The 15,979-nt window shown below is 51.8% G+C and overlaps 1 protein-coding gene across 1 annotated transcript in view; it reads right to left on the reverse strand.

The window, feature by feature from the left end:
- prkd2 (protein kinase D2) overlaps positions 1-15,979 on the reverse strand; it is a 158,554-nt gene that overhangs the window by 49,350 nt on the left and 93,225 nt on the right. The window contains exon 3 of the mRNA XM_063059919.1: positions 143-274. Coding sequence (XP_062915989.1) covers positions 143-274 — 132 coding nt within the window. The remainder of the gene's footprint in view (positions 1-142; positions 275-15,979) is intronic.

The raw sequence follows: 15,979 nt of genomic DNA on the forward strand, positions 1-15,979 counted from the left end.
CAGGGGATGGAGCCCCACATTCTGCCAGCCCATTCCCTCCTCACTGGCTGAGGTCCAGCCAGCAGCCCCATGCAAGGAAGCAAGCCGTCTGAGGGACCGAGAGGAGACGGCGGCCGGGAGAAAATCAGAAGCATATCCTTACCATCGCACTTTAGGCCCTGTCTCACCAGGCCGAAGAGCATCTCGCCGCAGTGGTCGCAGAACGCTGGGGCACGGTAGGAGTGTACGTTCAAGGCGTGCGGCCGAATCTGAAAATCCTCAAAGGTGGCGGCACCTACGGGTAGAGAGATGAAGACGGTTAACGTGGTTACGCACTGAGAGCATGTTGAGAGAGAGAGCAGACACAACTGTCTGGGGTTTATAGGTCACTGAGCTCGCCCAAGGGTGTCCAGCAGGCTAGCAGAGGGGAGGAACACCTTATACCTATACGCTCCTTCAGGGAGCGGTGTCTCAGAAAGGCAGCGTTCCATTATTAAGGACCTCCAGCACCCAGGACATGCCCTTTTCTCACTGCTACCATCAGGCAGGAGGTACAGAAGCCTGAAGGCACACACTCAGTGATTCAGGAATAGCCTCTGCCGTCCGATTCCTAAATGGACATTGAACCCGTGAACACTACCTCTCTTTTTAAAAATATATTATTTCTGGTTTTTTTGCACGATTTTTTATCCAATATACGCATACTGTAATCGATTATTTATTTATTTTCTCTCTACTGTATTATGTACTGCATTGAACTGCTGCTGCTAAGTTAACAAATAAATAAAATCACGACACCTGCCAGTGATAATAAACCTGATTCTGATTCTGGTAGAGACGTTATCTCCACCCCGTCACCCCACACACTGCACCGCGAACGCAAAACAGCAAGTCCCACTCACCTCAACTCTGAGCTGGTTCCACAGCTTGTGGACTCACTTCTGAGGACTCTATAACTCGTGTTCTCAGTTTTATTTATATATTTATTTATTTATTATTGACATTGCACAGTTTCTTTTCTTTTGCCCATTGTTTGTCAGAATCAGAATCGGGTTTATTGTGACGGCGTTCGTTGTGAGTTTTGTTACAATGCCACAGCAGTACAATGCAATACATAATATAGCCAAAAATCACAGTTAAGTATATAATAGTTAAATCATATACTAGTTATATGAATAAATGGTGTCCTAGTTTTTAAAAATATAGATAGTTATATTAAATAGTTAAAGTAAAAGAAGCTATAAAAAGTTTGTAAAATTAGCTAGCTCCATCATGGGCACTAGTCTCTATCGTATCCAGGACATCTTCAAGGAGCAGTGACTCAAAAAGGCAGCGTCCATCATTAAAAACCCCCCAGGACATGCCCTGTTCTCATTACTACCATCAGGGAGGAGGTACAGGAGCCTGAAGACACACACTCAACGATTCAGGAACAGCTTCTTCCCCTCTGTCATCCGATTCCCAAATGGACATTGAACCCGTGAACACTACCTCACTGTTATTATTTTTGTTTTTGCAATATTTTAAATTTTACTCATTTACTGTATTTGATTTACTTATTTTTTTCTATATTTATTACGCATTGCGATGTACTGCTGCCACAAATCTAACAGATTTCACAACATATGCCGATGATATTAAACCTGATTCTGACAGTGGTGCAAACAGAAATAATAAAAAGAATTGAGGCAGAGTCCGTGGGTGAAATGTCCCATCAAGTGAACATCTTTTGCTACCAGTGCACAAGGTATTTGTGTACGATACTGAAGCTGGTGTCACCTGCGTGTATCGCCTCGGTGCAGAAGTTGCCGGAGGATTTGTAAGTGGGAGGAAGTGGAGTGATATTTGGAAACTTGACTTCTTACAGCTTCATTCAGGAAGCGAATCACATGCGGACAGTGGGCAAAACTCTGGCGAGCACATCCTCCATCGCCCGCTACAGGCCAGCTACGTGTGTTCTGTGAGAGTGCAGATGAACGGGAATGAAAATGGAGAGGGGGGGAGAGGGAGGAGAGGAGGAAGAGGGAGAGGGAAAGGGGAGGGGAAGGGGGAGGGGGAGGGGGGAGAGGGGGAGAGGGGGAGAGGGGGAGAAGGGGAGAAGGGGAGAGGGAGAGGGGGAGAAGGGGAGAAGGGGAGAGGGGGAGGGGGGAGAAGGGGAGAGGGAGAGGGGGAGAAGGGGAGAGGGAGAGGGGAGAGGGGAGAGGGGAGAGGGGAGGGGAGGGGGAGGGGAGAGGGGGAGGGGGAGGGGGAGAGGGGGAGGGGAGAGGAGAGGGGGAGAGGAGAGGGGGAGAGGGGAGAGGGGGGAGGGGAGGGGGAGGGAGAGAGAGAGAGGGGGAGGAGGAGGGGTGGGGCAGGGAGAGGAAAAAAAATACATCCTGTACCTCTTCTCTGATGGTAACAATGACCTGGGTGATGAGGCCCTTAATAATGGACACGGCCTTTTCGAGGCATCATTTAAGAAACACGTGAAAACTAGGAGCGACATAGATACGGTGGATGGCAAGAGACTTTTCCCCAGAGTAAGGGAGTCCAAATCTAGGCGGCACAGGTTTATGGTCAGTGGGGAGGGATTTGAAAGACTTTCACACAGAGGGTGATGAACGAGCTGCCAGAGGAAGTGGTTCCGGTAGAAAATATATCAGAAGCAGTTGACCAGAGGTATATGGATGGGCAAGGCTTGGAGGCACTTGGGCCAAACACAGGAAGTTGGGACTAGCTGGGTGGTCAGAATGACCTGGTTGGGCCGAATGGCCTGTATCTGTGCTGTATTGCTCAATGACTCTGTATGTCAGTGATAAAAACTGGATTCTGACTCTACTGTGAATAAAAGGAAACAGAAAAACTCTTACCGATCTACTTGCAGCCCAGGTACATTGATATATTTTCTCCAAACATTAAAGCTCAAAGGTCAAAGTAAATTTTATTATCAGAGTACATATATGTCACCGTACACAACCCTGAGATTCATTTTCCTGTGGGCATACTCAGTAAATCTATAGGAAGTAACTGTAACAGATTTATATAACCTGATCAATAAGTTACAGAACCTGGGCCCCTGTAACTCCCTCTGCAATTGGATCCTCGACTTCCTAACCGGAAGACCACAGTCTGTGTGGATTGGTGATAACATATCCTCCTCGCTGACGATCAACACTGGCGCACCTCAGGGGTGTGTGATTAGTCTATACCCATGACTGTGTGGCTAGGCATAGCTCAAATACCATCTATAAATTTGCTGACTACACAGCCATTGTTGGTAGAATCTCAGGTGGTGATGAGAGGGTGTACAGGAGTGAGATATGCCAACTAGTGGAGCGGTGCCACAGCAACAACCTGGCACTCAACGTCAGTAAGATGAAAGAGCTGATTGTGGACTTCAGGAAGGGTAAGACGAAGGAACACATACCAATCCTCATAAAGGGATCAAAAGTAGAGAGAGTGAGCAGCTTCAAGTTCCTGGGTGTCAAGATCTCTGAGGATCTGAACCTGGTCCCAACATACTGATGTAGTTATAAAGAAGGCAAGACAGCCGCTATATTTCATTAGGAGTTTGAGGAGATTTGGTTTGTCAACTAAAACACCCGAAAACGTCCATAGTTGTACTGTGGAGAGCATTCTGACTGGCTGCATCACTGTCTGGTATGGGGTGGGGGCGGGGGAGCGGGGTACATCACAGGATTGAAAGAAGCTACAGGAAGTTGTAAAATTAGTCAGCTCCATCTTGGGTACCAGCCTCCGTAGTATCAAAGACTTCTTCAAGGAACCACGCCTCAGAAAGGCAGCGACCATCATTAACGACCTCCATCACCCAGGACATGCTCTCTTCTCACTGTTACCATCAGGCAGGAGGTACAGGAGCCTGAAGACACACACTCAACAATTCAGGAACAGTTTCTTCCCCTCTGCCAGTGAACCCTACCTCATTTTTTCTATATTATTCCTGTTTTCGCACTGGTTTTTAATTTAACTATTTAACATAAATATACATATTGACTGTAATTGATTGGTTGATCAACTTATTTATTCAGTTGCTATGTTATCATTTGTTTCATTGAACTGCTGCTGCTAAGTTAACAAATTTCACGACACATGCCGGTGATAATAAACCTGATTCTGATTCTGATCAATGAAAGATCAACCAGAGTGCAGAAGACAACAAACTGTGAAAGTGCAAATGTAAATAAATAGCAATAAATAACGAGAACGTAGATAAAGAGTCCTTGCGTGGTGGGCCTAGGACAGGCCTTGAAATAGTCACACCTAGGAACTTAAAGTTACTAACCCTCTCCATCTCTGATCCAGTGATGAGGACTGCCTCACAGACCTCTGGTTTTCCTCTCCTGAAGTCTATAATCAGCTTTAGCTTTACTTGTCACAGGTTGCATGTAAGGTGCTCCTTCCCTCTGCTAGCCTGCAGGTCACCCTTGGACAAGGTGTAGCACCTGTTTACACCCCGACCAGGGTCACGTGAAGCCACGGGGGCAGGTGGTGGATGGTCGTACGAGCAGCCGGTGCAGATCACAAGTCCTGGTTATGTGACCACCGACGCCAGGCAGACAATCTCTGAAGAGTATTGATAATGGCTGGGGTCACCCGTCTTGTAAAGACACTGCCCAGAAGGTGGCAATGGCAAACCACTTCTGTAGAAAAATTTGCCAAGAACAATCACGGTCATGGAAAGACCCTGATTGCCCATGTCATACAACATGATTCATAATGATGATGTCATACGATGCGGCACATTATGATGATGTCACATGACACGACTCATAATGATGACGGTGATGGCCATACATCGAAACAAATTGAGCCGTTTGTGTCCGAGGATGCGCTGGGGGCAGCCTGCAAGAATCACCATGCTTCCGCCAACATAACGTGCTCACAACTCACCCATAGATCCTCAGACTGTGTGGGGAGAGAAAACCAGGGGCGCCTGAAGGAAACCACCACGGTCACGTGGAGAAAAGTAGAAACTGCTTACAACAGCGGCAGGAATTGAACCCGGGACGCTGGTGCTGTAATAACGCTGCCCTAACCACTACGTCACCGTGAGATTCAGACTCAAATTCACCTATCGCATGTACGTGGCCACACGCAGTAAAATGCGTCGTTGGCGTTAACAACCAGCGCAGCCGAGGATGCGCTGGGGGGCAGCCGGCAAGCGTCACCACACCATCCAACAAGGTGCATCCCTGGCACCCTCGACCCAAAACGCAACCGCCATTACGGTCAGCCACAGCACAGAGCAGGAGGAACTGCGACACTCCAGGCATTCAAGCCTGCGAGTAAAGAGGCCCCCAGTCGATGCAACCACTCTGAGCACGGGAGATTTACGGACGGAAAGAGAGAGGTTTTTAAACCATCTGGCACTAGTCCAAGTCAGAACCCTTCTCAGACAGACCACATACAACCACGTGGCAGCTGCCTCCTGTCACAGCTGGATGGAGTTTAGAAGAATGAGGAAGGATCCCATTGAAACCAGGAGTATTGTAAGTCCTGGACATGGAGAAGGTGTGTCCTATCGTGGGGGAGTCTAGGAACAGAGGGCACAGCCTCAGAATACAAGGGCATCCATCTGGAATGGAGATGAGGAGGAATTTCTTTAGCCAGAGGGTGGTGAATCTGTGGAATTCATTGCCACAGAAGGCTGTGGAGGTCAGGTTGTTGGGTATACTTAATGGGAGGTTGACAGATTCTTGATTAGTCAGGGCATCAAACATTACTGGGAGAAGGCAGGAGGATGGGATTGAGGGGGATAGTAAATCAGCCATGATGGAATGGTGGAGCAGACTTGGGCTGAATGGCCTAATTCTGCTCCTTTGCCTTCCAGCCTTATGGAAAGATTTGTTCTCAAGACAAGCAACCTTTGTCCAGGGGAGCTGATTAACGAGCAGAGACGCCAGTGAGGAATACATAGACTTGATACAGAGTAAAGCTACCTCGACTTTGTCAGATTAAAGGGGTTTGCCCAGCAGGTCTGGCCAGAGCAAGGGTGTTCTTAACAGGGTATGAGTTACCCTGCCTGACCCACCCGCTGCCTGCAAGGAGTTTGTACGTTCTCCCCGTGACTGCGTGGGTTTCCTCCGGGTGCTCCAGTTTCCTCCCACAGTCCAAAGGCGTACCGGCTGGCAGGTTAATTGGTCATTGTAAGTTGTCTGTCACTGTCTGAGCAGCACGGTTCGAACAGCCTGTTCCATGCTGTATCTCAATAGAGTAAACGAAAATTTTAAAAGTTTGATAGGCGGAACAGGCTGCAATATACTCGACCCGCTTGAGAGTATGAAACCAGTCAACCAGCTACTAGACTGGGTGTTATTCTTAAAACAGCACATCCCAACCCGGCCGTGCTCCACCGGTCAAACTCACTGTCCCTTCAAACGTTCTTACTCACCTGAACTGCCAGCCTATCAAAATTCACAAAGTACATACATGTCATTTCCTTGTGGGCATTCACAGTCGAACAAAGAAACACAACAGAGTCAACGAAAAACTAGACACGAAGACGGACAAACAGCCAATATGCAAGAGAAGACAAACTATGCAAATACAAACATTAGCAAATAATTGTAAATAGACAGACAATACTGAGTACATTCACGCATACGGAGGGACCAGGGCCAACCATTTTCAATCTCCAGCCCCGCTCCGACCCACCTGGCTGCGGCCATCTCTACTGTCACAACAAGGTTGAATACAAGATTAAGGACCACCACCTCATCTTCCACCGGGGCATCCTGCAGACTTCTCAACTCTATTCCAATTCGTTAACTTTAGACCATAAGACACTGGAGCAGAATGAGGCCATTCAGCCCATTGCGTCTGCTCCGCCATTCCGTCATGGCCAATTTATTTTCCTCCTCAACCCCATTCTCCCCCTTGATGCCCTTCCTAATCCAGAAACTATCAACCTCTGCTCTAAATATAAACCCAACAACTTGGCCTCCACAGCCGTCCCTGGCGATGAATTCCATAGATTAACAATGCTCATGTTAAAGAAATTCTTCCTCATCTCTGCTCTAAAGGGACATCCTTGTATTTTGAGGTTGTGTCCCCCACTGTAGGAAACATCCCCTCCATGTCCACTCTGTTTAGGCCTTTCAACATTTAATTGGTTTCAATGAGATTCCCCTCATTCTTCTAAACTCCAGAGAGTACAGACCCAGAACCTTCAAACACTCCTCATACATTGACCCAGAATAATTCTGGTGAACCTCCTCTGGACCCTCTCCAATGCCAGCACATCCTTTCTTAGATTAAGGCCCAAAACTGCTGACAATACTCCAAGCGCAGTCTGGCCACTGCCTTATAAAGCCTCAGCATCACTTTCTTGATTTTATATTCTAGTTCTCTCAGAATGAATGCTACCATTGCAATTGCCTTTCTCACCACTGACTCAACCTGCAAGTTAACCTTTCGGGAGCCTTGCACGAGCAGTCCCGAGTCTCCTTGCACCTTTGAGTCTTGAATTTTCTACCCGGTTAGAAAACTAGTTCACGTCCTCATTCCTTCACACAAAAAATACCGAACACTTCCCGACACCGTATTCCATTTGCCACTTCTTTGACCTGTCTCCTAATCAGTCCTTCAGTACTTCCTCAACACTCTCTACCTCTCCCCCTATCTCTGCATCGGCCACAAAGCTATCAATTCTGTCATCCAAATTTTTTGCCATATATTGTGAAAGAAAGCTTTAACCAATTCCTTTTCTGTGTCTGTATCAGATCCAGTCATTTCTAATGGGAGTTCTGTGCTGTTACCCAGTTTTCCTTGGTCCATATAACACCAGCAAAGAAACATGATCACCCTCCAACTGCCCAGTTAGCTCGTCTGATCTGGTCTCACCCTGTCACGGACGTTTCACTTGGTCTCACCCGATAACTCCTCGTGCACGCTTCCCAAAAGGTTAATTTGCGGGCTGAGTTGGTGGTGAGGAAGGCATATGCGATGTTAGCGTTTATTTGAAGAGGACTAGAATATAACAGCAAGGATGTAATGTTGAGACCATCTAAAGCACTGGTGAGGCCTCACCTTGAATAGTGCGAGCAGTTTTGGGCTCCTGATCCAAGAAAGGATGTGTTGACATTGGAGAGGGTTCAAAGGAAGTTCACGAAAATGATTCTGGTGTTGAAAGGTTTGTCATATAAAGAGCGTTTGATGGCTCTGGGCCTGTACTCACTGGAATTCAATAGGATGAGGGGTAACCTTAAAGAAACCTATCAGATGTTGAAAGTAGATGTGGAGAGGATATTTCCTGTGGTGGGAAAGTCTAAGACTAGAGGGCACGGCATCAGAATAGAGGGGCGTCCTTTTACAACAGAGATGGGGAGGAATTTCTTCAGCCAGAGGGTGGAGAATCTGTGGAATTCGTTGCCACAGGCGGCTGTGGAGGCTGTCACCAGGCATATTTAAGGCAGATGTTGACAGATTCTTGATTAGTCAGGGCATGAAGGGATACGGGGAGAAGGCAGGAGATTGGGGCTGAGGGGGAAAATGGATCAGCCATGATGAAGGGGTGGAGCAGACTCGATGGGCCAAATGGCCTAATTCTGCTCCCATATATAGTCTGGCCTTATCGCAGATGGTTCACCTGGTCTCACCCTATCACAGGTACTTCACCTGGTCTCACCTGTCACAGATACTTCACCTGGTCTCACCTGTCACAGGGAGTTCACCTGGTCTCACCTGTGACAGGGAGTTCACCTGGTCTCACCTGTCACAGGGAGTTCACCTGCCTCTCCGTCCCTCCCGCCACTTCCGCTGCAATTTCAAGTTACTTCCTCTACTTTTTCCAGTTGATGCTTCTATCGATCAGGGTCGACCGTGGCTGTTATACCGGGAGTGGTAACGGAGACAAGCTCCCACTTCCTATTAAATGCTCCCAATGCGCCTCAAATAGCCTCTGACAACCAAGTCCAGCTCCCGGCCTTCCTGTGGAGCTTTGCTACTAAGCCTGGTGGAACCGTTCCTACTGACAGGAGAAGGGTCAAAGGCAGATTACTGGCACCTGAAAACTACTCACTTTGGGGAGATGGGCCTCGTCAGCCGTGGCTGGCAGCTCATCTTGGAAAGAAGGAAAACTCTGATCGCAAGTCACCGCTGCCTTGCAGCTATACTCACCCATGGGGAAGGCTTCGGAGTAAACTCCGAGGGAAAAGTCCAAAGCTGGAGTCCCTAAGGCCGTCCAAGTTGAGTTCAGCGCTGACTGGCAACTCCTGTGACATCTCTGGTGTCAAACTGTATCGGTCTCGGCCGTTCCTATGGGTTCATCAGATGCGTTTGGAGGGGGAGCTTGCTACAAGGGCAACAGCTTCCTCTCCGTATCGTACTGCCCAGGCTCGTGTATCTAGAAAACTAGGATGCAGCATCGGGGGTCGACCCTGACCAGTGGAGGCCTCTACAACTTTGCCCAGGTCCGATGAAAGGTCTCAGACCAGAACTTGAGTTTTTGCTCCTCTCTCTGCAGACGCTGCCCGGCCTGACAAGACTTTCAATATTTTCAAATTTTCAGCATCCGTGTTTTATCTCTGATTTCCATTTTGAGCCTTGCGCCAAAAGAACATCGATTTCCATTGGTGTTTGTGGGATCTTGCTAAGCACAAATTACAGCTGAGTGTCATTTCTACATTGTAAGGCAAGTTCCCTAGGAGGCCCAAGGTATAAACAGGCACTATATAAATGTAAAATTACATTGTTTTGGGTCTTAGCATTCCAATAATTGTGTCTCCACTAATATTTCCCATACTTCAAAAGCCTCTGGCTCACATCCCACCCCAGAGTCCGGAACCATAATCCAATTAATCAGCTACTCGGTACCAAAGGAGACACCTCCCAGACGTGACATTGAACCAAGACCCTGTCTGCTCTTTCTATGGTGTTTGTGGGATCTTGTGGAACGCAAGATGGCTGCCGTGTTTCCGACATCCTCTTCGCTTAGATTCACACAGCACCAGAACAGGCCCTTTGGCCCATCCAGTCCATGCTGACCTGGTCTTCAGCCTTGTTCCATCCACTGCCCCTGGACCATCGCCCACCAAACCTCTCCCGTCCACGTATCTGTCCAATCGACTGCCAAACCCTTTGAGGTACCTCAAGATGGTGGACGGTGCTCCATCCCTTGCACGACTTGCATCTGTGCACCGCGTACCCAGTCAACCCGGAAGCAGCCGTGGGGGGGTGCAGTGCTCATTCCCGAAACCCAGCCCCAGCCCCAGCCCCGAAGAGACTGAAGCTTGCAGAGAGCACCGAGCAGACTGCAAGGCAGAGGAAGCAGAGACTTCCTGCTGCAGGCGAGAGATTCGCCCCCACCCACAGTCAGAACGGCTTAGAAAACCCAGCAGCAAGATGAGAAAGACCGCGCACGGCGGAACAATCACTCCTACGTTACTCCGCTGTAGGATGAAGGGATGTGGGAGAGAGATAAGCCTGAGAGAGGGTGGAGGGAGAGGGAGAGGTGATGGGGAGAAAGAGAGAGGTGAGCGAGAAAAAGGAAGGGGGGTGAGGGAGAGAGAGGGGATGAGGGGGAGTGAGGGAGAAAGAGAGGAGATGAGGGAGAGAGAGGGATGAGGGAGAGAGAGGGGATGAGGGAGAGAGAAGGATTAGGGAGAGAGAGGGATTAGGGAGAGAGAGGGATTAGGGAGAGAGATGGGATGAGGGAGAGAGAGAGAGGGGATGAGGGAGAGAGAGGGGATGAGGGGGAGTGAGGGAGAAAGAGAGGGGATGAGGGAGAGAGAGGGACGAGGGAGAGAAAGGGGATGAGGGAGAGAGAGGGATGAGGGAGAGAGAAGGATTAGGGAGAGAGAGGGATTAGGGAGAGAGATGGGATGAGGGAGAGAGAGAGGGGATGAGGGAGAGAGAGGGATGAGGGAGAGAGAGGGATGAGGGAGAGAGAAGGATTAGGGAGAGAGAGGGATTAGGGACAGAGATGGGATGAGGGAGAGAGAGAGAGGGGATGAGGGAGAGAGGGGATGAGGGGAAGTGAGGGATAAAGAGAGGGGATGAGGGAGAGAGAGGGGGATGAGGGGGAGTGTGGGGATGAGGGAGAAAGAGAGGGGATGAGGGAGAAAGAGAGGGGATGAGGGAGAAAGAGAGGGGATGAGGGGGAGAGAGAGGGGGATGAGAGGGAGTGTGGGGATGAGGGAGAGAGAGAGGGGATGGGGAGAGAGAGAGGGGATGAGGGAGAGAGAGGGATGAGGGAGAGAGAGCGGATGAGGGGGAGTGAGGGAGAGAGAGAGGGGATGAGGGAGAGAGAGGGATGAGGGAGAGAGAGGGGATGAGGGGGAGAGAGGGGATGAGGGGGAGAGAGCGGATGAGGGGGAGAGAGAGGGGATGAGGGGGAGAGAGAGGGGATGAGGGGGAGAGAGAGAGGGGATGAGGGAGAAAGAGGGGATGGGGAGAGAGAGGGGATGATGGTGAGTGAGGGAGAAAGAGAGGGGATGAGGTAGAGAGAGGGGATGAGGGAGAGAGAGGGGAGGAGGGAGAGAGAGGGGAGGAGGGAGAGAGAGGGGAGGAGGGAGAGAGAGAGGGGATGATGGAGAAAGAGAGGGGATGAGGGAGAAAGAGAGGGAATGAGGGAGAGAGAGAGGGGATGAGGTAGAGAGAGGATGAGGGAGAGAGAGGGGATGAGGGAGAGAGAGAGGGGATGAGGGAGAGAGAGGGGATGACGGAGAGAGAGAGGGGATGAGGGAGAGAGAGGGGGATGAGGGAGAGAGAGGGGAATGAGGGAGAGAGAGGGGAATGAGGGAGAAAGAGAGGGGATGAGGGAGAGAGGGGGGATGAGTGAGGGAGAGGGGATGAGGGAGAGATAGGGATGAGGGAGAGAGAGGGGATGAGGGAGAGAGAGGGGATGAGGTAGAGAGAGGGGATGAGGTAGAGAGAGGGGATGAGGAAGAGAGAGGGGATGAGGGAGAGAAATTGGGGATGAGGGTGAGTGAGGGAGAAAGAGGGGATGAGGGAGAGAGAGGGGATGAGGGAGAGAGAGGGGATGAGGGGGAGAGAGGGGGGATGAGTGAGAGAGAGGGATGAGGGAGAGATAGGGATGAGGGAGAGATAGGGATGAGGGAGAGATAGGGATGAGGGAGAGAGAGGGGATGAGGGAGATAGAGGGGATGAGGGAGAGAGAGGGGATGAGGGAGAGAGAGGGGATGAGGGAGAGAGAGGGGATGAGGGAGAGAGGGGGGATGAGGGTGAGTGAGGGAGAAAGAGAGGGGATGAGGGAGAGAGAGAGAGGATGAGGTAGAGAGAGAGGGATGAGGGAGAGAGAGAGGGATGAGGGAGAGAGGGGATGAGGGAGAGAGAGGGGATGAGGGAGAGAGAGGGGATGAGGTAGAGAGAGAGGGATGAGGGAGAGAGAGTGGGATGAGGGAGAGAGAGGGGATGAGGGAGAGAGAGGGGATGAGGGAGAGAGAGAGGGAATGAGGGAGAAAGGGGATGAGGGAGAGAGAGGGGATGAGGGAGAGATAGGGATGAGGGAGAGAGAGGGGATGAGGGAGAGAGAGGGATGAGGGTGAGAGAGGGATGAGGGAGAGAGAGGGGATGAGGGTGAGTGAGGGAGAAAGAGAGGGGATGAGGGAGAGAGAGGGGATGAGGTGCAGAGAGAGAGGGGGTGAGGGAGAGAGAGGGGATGAGGTGGAGAGAGAGAGAGGGGGTGAGGGAGAGAGAGGGGATGAGGGAGAGGGGGGGTGAGGTAGAGAGAGGGGATGAGGGAGAGAGAGGGGATGAGGGAGAGAGAGGGGATGAGGTAGAGAGAGGGGATGAGGTAGAGAGAGAGGGATGAGGTAGAGAGAGGGGATGAGGTAGAGAGAGAGGGATGAGGTAGAGAGAGGGGATGAGGTAGAGAGGGAGGGGATGAGGTAGAGAGAGAGGGATGAGGGAAAGAGAGGGGATGAGGGAAAGAGAGGGGATGAGGGAGAGAGAGGGGATGAGGTGGAGAGAGAGGGGATGAGGGAGAGAGAGGGGATGAGGGAGATAGAGGGGATGAGGGAGATAGAGGGGATGAGGGAGAGAGAGGGGATGAGGGAGAGAGGGGGATGAGGGAGAGAGGGGGATGAGGGAGAGAGGGGGGAGGGAGAGGATGGGGATGAGAGAGAGAGAGGGAGAAAGAGAGGGGATGAGGGAGAGAGAGGGGATGAGGGAGAGAGAGGGAGAGAGAGAGGATGAGGGAGAGAGAGGGAGAAAGAGAGGGGATGAGGTAGAGAGAGGGGATGAGGGAGAGAGAGGGGATGAGGTAGTGAGAGAGGGATGAGATAGAGAGAGGGGATGAGGTAGAGAGAGGGGATGAGGGAGAGAGAGGGGATGAGGGAGAGAGAGGGGATGAGGGAGAGAGAGGGGATGTGGGAGAGAGAGGAATGAGGGGGAGAGAGAGGAATGAGGGAGAAAGAGAGGGAATGAGGGAGAGAGAGAGGGGATGAGGGAGAGAGAGAGGGGATGAGGGAGTGAGAGGAATGAGGGAGAAAGAGGGGATGAGGGAGAAAGAGGGGATGAGGGAGAAAGAGGGGATGAGGGAGAAAGAGGGGATGAGAGAGAGAGGAGATGAGGGAGAGAGAGGGGATGAGGGAGAAAAAGAGGGGGAGGGAAAGAGAGGGGATGAGGGAGAGAGAGAGGGGATGAGGGAGAGAGAGGGGATGAGGGAGAGAGAGAGGGGATGAGGTAGAGAGAGGGGATGAGGGAGAGAGAGGGGATGAGGGAGAAAGAGAGGGCATGAGGGAAAGAGAGGGGATGAGGTAGAGAGAGGGGATGAGGTAGAGAGAGGGGGAGGGAGAGAGACAGGATGAGGGAGAGAGAGGGGATGAGGGAGAGAGGGGATGAGGGAGAGAGAGGGGATGAGGTAGAGAGAGGGGGAGGGAGAGAGACGGGATGAGGGAGAGAGAGAGGGGATGAGGGAGAGAGAGAGGGGATGAGGGAGAGAGAGAGGGGATGAGGGAGAGAGAGGGGATGAGGGAGAGACATGGATGAGGGAGAGAGACAGAGGATGAGGGAAAGAGAGGGGATGAGGGAGAGAGAGGGGATGAGGGAGAGAGAGGGGATGAGGGAGAGAGAGGGATGAGGGAGAGAGAGGGATGAGGGAGAGAGATGGGATGAGGGTGAGAGATGGGATGAGGGTGAGAGATGGGATGAGGGTGAGTGAGGGAGAGAGAGAGGGGATGAGGTGGAGAGAGAGAGGGGGTGAGGGAGAGTGATGGGATGAGGGAGAGAGAGAGGGTGTGAGGGAGAGAGAGGGGATGAGGGAGAGGGGATGAGGTAGAGAGAGGGGATGAGGGTGAGTGAGGGAGAGAGAGAGGGGATGAGGTGGAGAGAGAGAGGGGATGAGGTAGAGAGAGGGGATGAGGTAGAGAGTGGGGATGAGGGAGAGAGAGGGATGAGGTAGAGAGTGGGGATGAGGGAGAGAGAGGGGATGAGGTAGAGAGAGAGAGGGGATGAGGTAGAGAGAGAGGATGAGGGAGAGAGAGGGATGAGGGAGAGAGAGGGATGAGGTAGAGAGTGGGGATGAGGGAGAGAGAGGGGATGAGGTAGAGAGAGGGATGAGGGAGAGAGAGAAATGAGGGAGAGAGATGGGATGAGGGTGAGAGATGGGATGAGGGTGAGTGAGGGAGAGAGAGAGGGGATGAGGTGGAGAGAGAGAGGGGGTGAGGGAGTGAGAGGGGATGAGGGTGAGCGAGGGAGAAAGAGAGGGGATGAGGGAGAGAGAGGGGATGAGGTAGAGAGAGGGGATGAGGGAGAGAGAGGGGATGAGGGAGAGAGAGGGGGAGGGAGAGAGAGGGGATGAGGGAGAGAGAGAGGGGATGAGGGAGAGAGAGAGGGGATGAGGGAGAGAGAGGGGATGAGGGAGAGAGAGGGGATGAGGGAGAGAGAGGGGATGAGGGAGAGAGAGGGATGAGGGTGAGAGAGGGATGAGGGAGAGAGAGGGATGAGGGAGAGAGATGGGATGAGGGTGAGAGATGGGATGAGGGTGAGTGAGGGAGAGAGAGAGGGGATGAGGTGGAGAGAGAGAGGGGGTGAGGGAGAGAGAGGGGATGAGGGAGAGAGAGGGGATGAGGTAGAGAGAGGGGATGAGGGAGAGAGAGGGGATGAGGGAGAGAGAGGGGATGAGGTAGAGAGAGGGGATGAGGTAGAGAGAGGGGATGAGGGAGAGAGAGGGGATGAGGGAGAGAGAGAGGGGATGAGGGAGAGAGAGAGAGGATGAGGGAGAGAGAGAGAGGATGAGGGAAAGAGAGGGGATGAGGGAGAGAGAGGGGATGAGGGAAAGAGAGGGGATGAGGGAGAGAGAGGGATGAGGGAGAGAGATGGGATGAGGGTGAGAGATGGGATGAGGGTGAGTGAGGGAGAGAGAGAGGGGATGAGGTGGAGAGAGAGAGGGGGTGAGGGAGAGAGAGGACGAGGTGGAGAGAGAGAGGGGGTGAGGGAGAGAGAGAGGGTGTGAGGGAGAGAGAGGGGATGAGAGAGAGAGAAGGGATGAGGTAGAGAGAAGGGATGAGGTAGAGAGAGAGGGGATGAGGTAGAGAGAGGGGATGAGGGAGAGAGAGGGATGAGGGAGAGAGAGGGATGAGGGGGAGAGAGAGGAATGAGGGAGAAAGAGGGAATGAGGGAGAAAGAGGGGATGAGGGAGAAAGAGGGGATGAGGGAGAAAGAGGGGATGAGGGAGAAAGAGGGGATGAGAGAAGGAGGAGATGAGGGAGAGGGGATGAGGGAGAAAAAGAGGGGGAGGGAAAGAGAGGGGATGAGGGAGAGAGAGGGATGAGGGAGAGAGAGGGATGAGGGAGAGAGATGGGATGAGGGAGAGAGAGGGGATGAGGGAGAGAGAGGGGATGAGGGAGAGAGAGGGATGAGGGAGAGAGATGGGATGAGGGTGAGAGATGGGATGAGGGTGAGTGAGGGAGAGAGAGAGGGGATGAGGTGGAGAGAGAGAGGGGGTGAGGGAGAGAGATGGGATGAGGGAGAGAGAGGAGATGAGGGAGAAGAGAGAGGGGGTGAGGGAGAGAGAGGGGATGAGGGAGAAAGAGGGGAT

This window comes from Mobula hypostoma, chromosome 10 (genome assembly GCF_963921235.1).
Source record: "Mobula hypostoma chromosome 10, sMobHyp1.1, whole genome shotgun sequence".
NCBI classification, from domain to species: Eukaryota; Metazoa; Chordata; class Chondrichthyes; order Myliobatiformes; family Myliobatidae; genus Mobula; species Mobula hypostoma.